The sequence below is a fragment of the Galeopterus variegatus genome, unplaced genomic scaffold (genome assembly GCF_000696425.1).
Source record: "Galeopterus variegatus unplaced genomic scaffold, G_variegatus-3.0.2 Scaffold121, whole genome shotgun sequence".
NCBI classification, from domain to species: Eukaryota; Metazoa; Chordata; class Mammalia; order Dermoptera; family Cynocephalidae; genus Galeopterus; species Galeopterus variegatus.
The window spans coordinates 803,654-815,323 of NW_007726232.1; the positions used below are offsets into that span (position 1 = coordinate 803,654).

Genomic DNA, 11,670 nt, shown 5'->3' on the forward strand with positions numbered 1-11,670 from the left:
AATTAGTGATATTCAAAATATGCGGCTTGGCTAGAATATGCTAGAGATATATCCATTCTTGCAGAAACTGAATAAGGTATGTAGAGAGGCTTAGAAAATCTACCTTTGGGAATGGCTACTGCCTTGACTGGGTTCCCTGAGAAGCAGACCCTGAGAAGAGACAAGTGATTGTAAAAGGGGTATAAGGCGCCGACAGGAGGCTGAGGAGGTGATACAGGTTGGAAAAGGAGCATTATTAAGCAAGTTACCAGAGTGGGTAACTAGAGCTTAATACTGTGGGAAAGCTCTGGAAATAATCTAAAACATACATTTCAGAATTCTCCTAGCCAAGGGGTGAGGGAGCTGGGGTATTTATCACCCCCACCCCCACTGGTTAATTCCCAGGCAGTTCTGGCCAGCATGGCATGGGCAAAGTGGGGTCCGGCATCCCGAGAGCAGCCCTCCAATAAAGATTCAGAGTCCAGCTGTTGGAATTCCCACTGGCATGCACAGAAATGGTAGGGGATTATGGGCAGAGCACCACTAGTGTCTGCTACCTCTCCCCAGCTAGCCTAAATCTCTGTGTAGTCGTGTGTCCACTATGAGCTTAGAATCCTGTGTTGGGATATTGGTGCATCTGCCATTCATGGTAGTGGTGACAGGGCCTAAAAGGACAGAGAGCTGGGACTTCATTGAGATCACAGAATAGGTTAATGACTCCTTTGTGCTTGCTTACTAATAATTTTTTGTTTTATGAATATCAGCATGTGTGCAGAATTTGTTCTGAGCCCTCCTTTCCTTATAACCTAGTCAGTGACAATGCAGGAATAGCTAACTCTCACCCTCCTTCATGTTTCTGACAGTTAGACCATCAACCCCCCAAACAGAGCTGATTAAATGGCTTAGTCAGTTTGCAGCTTTTCTGTACACAGTTGTCTATTTAGTCTCGGGAAGCACATTCCCCCACAGTTATTAGAAAACCCCAGTGGCTTTGCACACACCCACCTGCACAGTGTAGCTTCCCAGGGTGGTGGCTCGTTTAAACCGCCGACCTTGTTGCTGGGACATCATGAAAAGCTGGGCCAGGCGCTGTTCCATGACCCGGGCGAAGCTCTGGTTGTGCAGGCCCACCAGCGAATTGTCCACGCCCTGTAGCACTGTGGGTGCAGAAGGCAGAGGGGACGCTAAGAAGACAGACTTGCTGCTGCTTCAGTCACCACAACCACTACTGGCCCTGCACCCAGTCAGTAAGGGCTAACATGCCCTACCTCATGTTAGGGCTTGGACATCCTTACCTCACTTCACCTTTACAACAGCCCCAGGAGTCAGGAATCATTACCCACATGTTATAGATGCTGAAAAACTTAAGTGACTTGTCTAAGACCACACAGCTAGTAAATAGCAGAGTCAGGGTTCAAACTCAAAACAGGCTTGTGTGACTCCTCTAAGAGCTGTGATTTGTCTAATGCTGCTCTATTAAGCCCAAACTCTACTGAAGATGATATGTGTTGCTAAGAGTCCAATGGGAACACAGAATAGCTGCAGGTACAGCTAACTGAGTTTTTTGCTGGTTCCCACTCAGATGCCCTGGCTAAGGGCTACCTCTATTTTATTTTTTCTTATCAACAGCTTTGCTGAGAAATCTGAGCTCCATCCTGCAATTCAACCTGTTACATCTGGGCAAAACACCCTCTTTAGTGTCCTCTCTCCTGCCTCTGTGAGATACTTTTGGTGCCCACTCCTAAAGCTGCCCAGGACCCCTCAAATCCTCTTCCACTCAAGAATAAGACAGCTGAATGGAAAGAGTACACCCTCTCCCAGTTCTGGCACTTGCCAGCTGTGGGACCTTAGGCAAGCCACTAGCTCTCTCTGAGTCTAAGTCCTTCTCTGCAAAAAGGGCATAAGAAAGTGTACATCACAGTGAACAAAATCCTAATGGGCTCTAGGGTTTAAATGAGACAGGATGTCTACAGCAGCTCAGCAGTGCCTGGTGCCTGGAAGGTAAATGGAACTTGTTTCTTTCCCATCCCTCCTGACTACTGGGCTTCATCTATACCCAGGGTATCTGTAGTCAACAGGCAAGACATTAATGATGGAGATCTAGGCCATGACTAGTGCATGGAGGAGGGTTTTACTGAAGACTAGGTTCATCCTAGGATGGCTGTGGTCACTTACCATGAGCCAGGGTATCTGTAGTCAACAGGCAAGACATTAATGATGGAGATCTAGGCCATGACTAGTGCGTGGAGGAGGGTTTTACTGAAGACTAGGTTCATCCTAGGATGGCTGTGGTCACTTACCATGAAGGCAACTGCCTTTTTCTGTCTACCCCCAAAGTCCAGTCCTTGCTTCATGTCCCTTGGGAAGCACACTTCAACTCAAACACACAAACACTACCTCAAACACAGTCACACCTAAAATTTAAAATGCTAAGAACAATCCTCACTTTCTTAAAGAGTCCAAAACTTACTAGGGCTGGAGATGTATTATAAGATTTTTCATTTGATAGAGTTTGTTTTACCACTGTCCATCCAAGGATCATTCATAGCACCCTTCTCCCAGGATATGGAAATAGCTTGGATAGACAGAACGTGTTGTAGCCGTGATGTCCAGTACAGCAGGGTGCCTGCAGCAGCCAACACGCACAATCACACTCTCCACAGGCCCAGACCAAGCAAGCGATGTCAACAAGACACAGAGAATGATGCTTCAACAAATCAAGAAAGAAATATAAGCCACAGCTGGGTCTCAGAAATTACTGCTTTGAAGCCATAAATGCCAAATAATCCCCCTGGAGGGTATAAAGCAGCTCTCTTTCTAGGGCCCTTGTGACAGATGAGGGACTCCCACTCAGCTGTCAGCCAAATTCCTGCAAACAAAGATAAAACATTGCTGCGCTCTTCCCACTGTCAGGTCCCAGGGAGGACCCTCGAATCCCTCACGACACAGGCATCAGGCCGAGGACAGTCCAGCTACCTCCTGGCCCCAGAAAAGAAATCCCTGGTTCAAAGATGCCCCCGTTTGTAGAATTACAGATCAAACTTCTCAACTATTACTTCTAAGTTGGCCTCTCCTGACCACTGGACGAGAGTTACAGAGGGGACACAGGACAGTCGAGGGGGATCAGTGTGGATTATTTTATGGGAATCTCAGTATATTCAAAGGCAGACATCAAGAAAGGGGAAGAGTCAAAAGCCTCCAGGTGATGAAAAAGTTCTGAAAATAGATAGCAATGATGGTTGTACAACATTGTGAATATACTTAATACCACTGAATTGTACATTTAAAAGTGGTTAAAATGGTAAATTTCACGTTGTGTGTATTTTACAAACAAAATATTTAAAAAGATGCCTCCAGGGAAGTGCAGGAGGCTGGGAGAACCTCCCATAGAGTCAAAGTGAATCAATAACTAAATAATTCCCATATGCTTCATTGGCGCTATCTGCAAAGAGAACGTGTCCTTCTTAGGAGGCGGCTGGGGGAGAGCCGGGGTTGGAGGCAGAGGGCTGAGTTCGAACCCCAGCTTCCCCTTACCCTCTTACTGAGTGTTCTTGGAAAGTTGCTTAGTTTCCCTGGGCCTCAGTTCCTCATCTGAAAAAACAGGGATCAAAATCTACTCCTGATTGCATTGTTGTTAAGAACAGAGAATTCAATAAAAAATGCTCCTAGCATTGTGCTATAAGGTATTTGGTAGGATGTCAATAAATGGTAGCAGTGTCGTTACAATGTGCTTCTGTCTTTGCTATCCACATCCTTACAAGAGGAAGAAATAACATGAAAGTATGGAAATATGTCCCAGGATGCAGCTCCTCTCTCCCTCTGAGGCACACAGCAGGCTCAGGCTCCCCAGCCCTCTCTGCCTGCCTGGAAGGCAGTGGAAAGGGGTGTGCACTTATATCTCTCCTATGACACAGAAGCTCAGCTCTAGCACAGGTGACCAAGAAGACAGCAGCACCCTGAGCACATCAACCAGGGCTCTGGCCACCACTCTTAGCCACCACTGATTCAGCTTCGAGGAGGTGGGCAGGACCCTAGCTGTGTTAGAGGGGCTTTGTCCAGAAGATTCTGTGACTTGTTCTCTTATTCCTTATTTATAGTCACACTGGGCTTGAAAATGCAAACCATCGGCCTAGTTCAGCCTTCTGTGCTCAGGCTAAATTGCTTTATTTGTGGTTGAATCCTACACATTCAGAGCTAAAAGAATCTTAATGTTCAGCTCATACTTCTCCCAGAGGGCCTGAGTGACTTGCTCAAGGACACATTAGGTTAGTAAATGGCAGAGCTGAGACCAGAAGAGATCCTTCCGTTGCTGGATCTGGGATAGTTTGACTCTAGTGGGTAAAATAAAGACAGAAGAATAAATCTGAGATGGGCTCTCCCCTCTGTCAGGCTGCAATATTGAGTCTGTGCATTTCTGTCTTGATTCATATCAACAAACCTGACTGTAGAATCCCCAAATGGCAGGGTGGCCCCTAGACTCTCTGTAAAGAGGGATTGCATAAGTCACCCTAAGCCAATGATTTTCCATCAAAGACGGAGCCATCTTCTGGGAGACAAGTGTACAGTATATAAAAACATATTTAATATAAGTTTAGTTAGAAAACAGATGAAAACATGTCAGGGTTTTATAACAGAAACTACAGAAAGGGGAGTTGCTCCAAATCCTCTAGGCTGTTAGCAATAAGCAGAAGACAGTCCATGATGAATGTCTGGGCGTTAAGGGCTGAATAAAGCTACCTTCATCTCTCGGCTCCTACCTCTTCTGTAAATGATGCAGCAGATTGGTGGTGGCTGCCCAGGGGTTCAGAAAGTGATCAGGGGTCAAAGCTTCAGCCCCTCCCAAGCACTAAGCAACTGACCCAACCAACCCCAAACACAATGATGGAGGCCACACTTTATTCTGATTACTAACAGCAATAACAAATAAGGTTACATAAGTGAGTGGGCAGGGCGTTAAGTCCCAGGAGAGTCCTGAAAACAAGACCAGGTGTGGAGCTTTTTATGAAGGTTCTATCACTGAAACAGAGGCAGGGCAGGATACAGGGAGATGAGGATGACCTGTATAAAGAGAATGTGTTATTTGATGTAAACCTGTAAGTTAACAGAAGAGGAAAAATGTCTGCAAGTTAAAAATTACCATTCCTTGTAGAGGAATCATGATTTTGTAAATGTTACATAACCTGCTGGCTCCAAAAATGTGTTGCTGGGTTAGCACTGTCTCTCTCTTGGGCATAACCCTGGTGAGTTGTTCTTTTGGGTTTTTTTTTCAGTTCCTTAGTTTGCCTTCTTAGCAGGTAAAATCATCTCTGTGTACAGGTAGCTCTGCAGGAGGGGAGAGAATCCAATTTTCTGCAATTTACAAGAGGTCTTGAGCAGGTTTCATCAAGCAGGTGTGCATGCTCCCTAGTATTTTAGGCAGCAGTCCATCTGTTGCTTGTTTGGGACAGCAAGTGAGGGAAAGGATGGAAGAGGGAAGAAGGGAGGTTTGAGACCAGGCTGCTTGGCCAGGCACATCTTCCAAGACTTGTAGGACCTTCCACCCTCTCATCACTGGCTAAATTGTGTCCCCCCAAATTCATATGTTGAAGCCCTAGCCCCTAGTACCTCAGAATGTGACATTTTTAGAGACAAGGTCTTTAAAGAGGTAATGAAGTTAAAGTGAGAGCATTAGGATAGGCCCTGATCCAATATGATCAGTGTCCTTAAAAGAAGAGGAAATTAGGACACAGACATGCACAGAGGGACGACCCTGTGAAGACACAGGGAGAAGATGTCCATCTATAAGCCAAGAGGAGAGGCCTCCAAAGAAGCCAACCCTGTGAGACCTTGATTTCAGACTTCCAGGCTCCAGAATTGAGAGAAAATAAATTTCTGTCACTTAAGCCCCTCAGTCTGCAGTACTATTGTTACAGCAGCCCGCGCAGACTCATATACTCCTCCTCCTCTTCCTCCCCATTTTGGCTGGGCTGGCCACTTTTCCTCCTACAAACATCCGTCCTCTCTCTTTGCGCTCAGTCCTTGTTTCTGTAATCTTCAGAGCTACTGTCTGGCTTCTGAAAAACACAAGAACTTTTTGCTGTTTCATAAAGCTCAGCTGGAAAATGTCAAGGGAAAAAAATGCCACATAACACCCTTCCACTTCCATCCGCCCTCACTGTCAGGACTAGTGTGGGTGTGGGACTCGTGCTGGGGAGAGAGACAAGCACATGCCATGCACTCCTCTGACTTAATATGGCTTTTGTAGGGCAATGCAGAAAGGCTTACCATCTATAAACAGATAACCATTCTATGGACATGCCCTAGACGTCCCCAGGCTAACGCTGGAACTCCTGATAGATCCGCTTTTTGCAAAGAGGAGGCCACTAGGTGGGGAGTTTAAAGGTAGTTGTTTTGCATTGTTTATCTAATACTCAACCTCAGAATGAGGTTTTTTCTTATCTCAGTCTATTCCATCCCCTTCTGGTTCTGCAGAAGTAACACCCTGACCTATCAGACAGGACCAGTGAAAAGTGCCCATTCTATTACTGAATGGCACTCAGCTTTTAAAAACAAACCAACCTGACAGCAAGAAGAGTGGGAAATAACAAAATAAGAGATTACCTGTAATTACCCAATAGTCTCTGGTTGTTTCTGATATATCAAGGTTGGGATATTCCAGTGCTATGGTGTTAAAAAAAAAGAGTCAAAGGTAGAATTTTAAAAGTTACTATATCTAATTAGATGTTGTTCAGTTTTCAAATCAATATAGAAACAATAGAAGATGAGTTCTTAAAAGGCTGCACCGACTGTTAAAAAGAATCATTTGTCCACGGACTTACAACATCAATCTCAACGATTTTAGAAACTTTTTAAAGTTAGCACTATCTTAATCTGTGAACAAACACTTAAACTAGAAGAGCTACTACTTTAAAACTCTTCGTTCAGAGTTGAAGGAAGCACTCATAAGGTAAAGCGTACTACTTTTAGCACCTTGTTGAATACGTCATTTTAACTATAAGGAAATGTGTGCTGGTCAGCTCCCATATATTTTTTTTTTTTTAAAGATGACCGGTAAGGGGATCTCAACCCTTGGCTTGGTGTTGTCAGCACCACGCTCAGCCAGTGAGCAAACCGGCCATCCCTATATAGGATCCGAACCTGTGGCCTTGGTGTTATCAGCACCGCACTCTACCGAGCGAGCCACGGGCCGGCCTTCTGTCGGTTTTATATATAAATATTGTTAAGGGAAATGGACATTAGTGAGAAAATAGCAAGCAGATAAATCCTGCTTTACCATTCTTGGAAACTCCAGAACATAAAGGCTAAAACTATCCTTGCTGTTCAAAACATGAAAAGACTCAGTAAAGGGCTAACTTTCAGATGAAGAGTTTTCTAGGATTTGTGAGTTTCTGCTCTTTCAGTTTTTCCATCAAAACCTTCTTAAGTAGAATGCCTTCATTATCAAGACCTAGATAGAACCTGTCCTAGCTGTAGCTTTCTCTTTAAAATTATCTAACCATCACTGACATTTTTAGGAATAATCATCTCTTGAATGGATTTTTCCAATGTCAAGGACTTAAGTTTACTAGCCAAATACTTGTAACAAAAAGTCTCATATTTCCTTACAAGTATGTTGAGTTAATACATGTAAAGGGTTCAGTACAGTGCCTGGCATATAGCTAATGCTCAATAAATCTTATTGAGCTGTTATTATCAGAATATCAAAATGATGAAAGAAAATTAATTCTTCACTTGCTGGATGTGACACAATGCTATCTTTTATGACATCATCTTTTCCATAAAATCCAGAGTCATCTTTCCTCACTACATAAAGTCTGCAAAAGCTTGCCATTAAACAAACATTCAGAAAAAAATCTCAGTGGCTACTATGTGCTAAATACATTCACACACATGATCTCATTTATTTACAGTATCAAAAACAACCAGAGAAGGAAATTATGAGACAATTTTGCTAATTGTGTTTTAAAAAAAACTCTTTCCCAGTGACCTTGTGAAAGACTGATTAAATTTAAGAGTACAAACCTTTACTTCCTTTGGCTACCACATAAGTGTTTAGATACCAAATGCAGACTGCATCGTCTTTGAGACTATGTCTACTGCATGGTAATGAGTATTATGTAACTGGAACTTTAGAGGAAGATGTGGCCATTCGACTATGGGGATTTCATCAAGTGAAGTCATGACATTGATTGCAAATGAGCTGCATTATGATATCTATAGCCAGGGCAGGGGCTTAAGGTCTGGTAACATTTGCTAATGACAGAAATGGGAGAAAATTGTAGCAATCCAGACTGCCCAAAGACTGATGCCCTAGCAGGCAAGATTGCAAGCTCAGACAGCAGACTGCTTGGATTCAAACCCTATGTTCATGTTGCATGAGCTATGTGAGACTGGGTGTCTGGTGAAATCTCTTGGAGCTTCAGTTTTCTCCTCTGCAAAATGGAGCTAAATTTGCATCTACTTTACAGGGTGGTCATGAGGATAAAATGAAACGAGACACATGTGAAGGGTAAAGGCACCTACCAAGTGCTTTCTTTCCATCTGCAATCAACTTTTCATCAATTCAACCCCAATTTATCACATATTTCAGCTGTTTTATGATAAAAGAGGTAGTATGTGGCCTGGCACAACAAATGTTTACTGAATGGAGGAAGGCCCCGGGGAACAACGGGGTCCCTGTGTGACATGGATGTACTCACGTTCGGCAATGGTGAGCGGTGGGTAGGTGAGGTAGAATCCCACCAGCTCAGCCGATAGCTGGCTGAGGAGGCTGCTGGCCACAGTGCCGTTGAGAAGCGTGCTCTGATTGCCCACGACATACACCAAGGTGACAGCCTGGGAGGCGTTGGACGTGCTCACGATCTGAATGGACACAGGAGGAAAGGGGAGGGAGACATGCCAAATAAAATGAGGGTCTGCTTAATGGAGGCCATGGAGAAGTTGTTTAAGCAGAAGTTGAGGGTGGGAATGAAAGGGAGGTGGGAAAACAGCAAGGAAGAGACAAGAATAACAATAGTCATCGTTTACTGATTGCTTGCTATGTGCCAGGCATTGTGTGAATGGCACATCATCTCATTTAATCCTCACCACAACCCTACGAGGTGTAGCCAGTTATGATTCCCTTTTACAGATGAGGAAACTGAGGCCCAGAATGATCGAGGGACTTGCCCAAGGTCACACAGCTAATAAGTGATGGAGTAAGGATTCGAACCCAGGTAGTCTGACTTTGGGTTCTTAACTGTTGGTGTGTGTAGGTTTCTGGGGCCTAAATTGTCTCAGGTGACTTTTATAATTCTGAAAATATAAAATAAAGCATAGGAATTTTAAGTTTAAGGAAGGCTCAACTGCTCAGACAAAGAAAGCCTGAGTCAAACTTCTAGTGAATTTCAAAGTTGAAAGGATCGGGAACGTATACAGCTAATCACCAACCTAGTCATGAGCAGGGTGACTGAACCTAATTATAACAGGAATTCAGAAGTACAGAATATTTTCTTTACAGTGCAATTACATTTCCTTGTGGTCTACTAATTCAATATAGAACAAGTGAAAAAAAATCCTATCAGATGGCATGTTTTTCTTCTCACGTTTTGTCTAAGTCAGTTTTTTAGTTGCCAGAAAATGAGGTTTTCTGGGTCAATGTATGGGCAAAAATATCCCATAGATGAGATCTGAAAAACACATGTGGTAGGACATTGTTCAATCTGGAGACATTTTTGGTGGGCTTCTGGGCTGGGTGTCTTCTGTTTCTCCTCCAGATCCACTTGCTACCCAGCATCTCTATCCTGTTCTGTGCCCCTGGAGGTAGACCCTTGTGGACCACCTTAGTGGGTTCCATTGCCCTCCAGCTTTAGATAAAGCATGCTCAGGAGGATATGGGAGAGAAGGAGAGGGAGGTCAGAGTGCTGTGCCCCTGGAGGTAGACCCTTGTGGACCACCTTAGTGGGTTCCATTGCCCTCCAGCTTTAGCTAAAGCATGCTCAGGAGGATATGGGAGAGAAGGAGAGGGAGGTCAGAGTGCTGATGCCCAGGACTGCCTCCCTGCGAGTCACAGCTGACTCCTGCCAGGCCCCCGTAACTGCTCCCTGCCCTGGTCCCATCAAGCCCAATGGTTACAGCCTTGGACACTGCACTGTCCCTGAGGTTTCCCTGGAGCCTGCCCACACTCCTACAAAGGGGGCCTTTTATTGAACTTTTCTCAAATTACCTTCATCTGAGTGTGCCTTCTCTTTCCTGCCGGGATGCTGACTGACACCCGGTCTCTCCCTGACCTTTGCATGCTCAGAAATGACGATCCCTGCAATTGCCCTTCTAAACCTGACTTTGAAGAAGACAGACAAGAATAACTTCTTTGCTTTATTTCTCACTTTTTCCCACAAGTGGGAGTTCCTTTTTAAGTCTCTCACCCAGAGCCTTCGTTCCCACAATTAATGCTCAACTCTTACTGTCCTCTCTGGAAGTATTTTTGGAATGTGGTTTAGCCACAGGTATTCGCGTCTCTTTCCCAAGGTACCAAAAAAGAAAGGCACTTCTTTCTGAACAAAAGACCTCAACATACTGCCACCTAAAAAAAAAACTAAATAATAACTTTAAAAAATTAATTTTCAAGCTTTATCTTGATTGTGAACATTCTATTTTTCACTTTTCAACAAAATTAAATCTCACTGGATCCTAAGGAAGCATATAAAGCTTGCACTGTAGGTACCTCTGTATAAACTACAGTTGACCAGGTAAATTATACTTGTTTGTTTTATTTTGATAAAATATACAAAACACGAAATTTACCGTTTTAACCATTTTCAGTATATAGTTCAGTGGCATTAAGCACATTCACACTGTTGTGCAACCATCACCACCATCCATCTCCAGAACGTTTTCATCATCCCAAACTGAAACTCTGTACCCATTAAACAACTCCTAATTTCTCCCTCCCCCCAGTCCCTAGAAACTGCCACTCAATTTTCTAGATAACTCTTAAAAGTAGAATCACTTATTAATTTGACAACTGTAGATACCTCTTATAAGAGAATTCATACAGTATTTGTTCTTTTGTGATTGGCTTGTTTCACTTAGCAAAATGTCCTCAACGTTCATCTATGTTGTAGCGTGCATCAGAATTTCCTTCCTTTTTAAATGCTGAACAATATTCCATTGTACGTATGTGTATGCCACATTTGTTTATCCATGCATCTGTTGATGGATACTTGGTCTGCGTCCATCTTTTGGCTGTCGTGAATAGTGCTGCTATGAACACGGGTGTACAAATACCTGTTCAAGTCCCTATTTTCAATTCTTTTTGGTATATACCCAGAAATGAATTGCTGAATCATATGGTCATTCTATGTTTAATTTTTTGAAGAATCACCATACTGTTTTCCACTGTGGCTGTACCATCCAACTTTCCCACCAGCAATGCACATGGGTTCCAGTTTCTCCACATCTCCACCAACAATTATTATTTTCTCTTTTTTGATTAACAGCCATCCTGATAGATGTGGGGTGATATCTCGTGGTTTTGTTTGCATTTCTTTAATGATTAGTGACGTAGAGCATATTTTTATGTGCTTATGCCGGCTGTATATCTTTTTTTGGAGAAATGTCTATTCAAAAACCTTTTGCCCATTTCTTAATTGTTTTTTTTTATTTTTTATTGTTGAGTTGTAGGAATTCCTTATGTGTTCTGAATATTAGCTG

General features: G+C 43.4%; 1 protein-coding gene across 1 annotated transcript in view; it reads right to left on the reverse strand.

The window, feature by feature from the left end:
• Positions 1–11,670, reverse strand: part of KIAA1549L (KIAA1549-like ortholog) — a 113,799-nt gene that overhangs the window by 88,058 nt on the left and 14,071 nt on the right. Inside the window, exons 7-9 of the mRNA XM_008588100.1 lie at positions 8,679–8,841; positions 6,580–6,639; positions 985–1,136 (exon numbers count right to left, since the gene is read on the reverse strand). Coding sequence (XP_008586322.1) covers positions 985–1,136; positions 6,580–6,639; positions 8,679–8,841 — 375 coding nt within the window. The remainder of the gene's footprint in view (positions 1–984; positions 1,137–6,579; positions 6,640–8,678; positions 8,842–11,670) is intronic.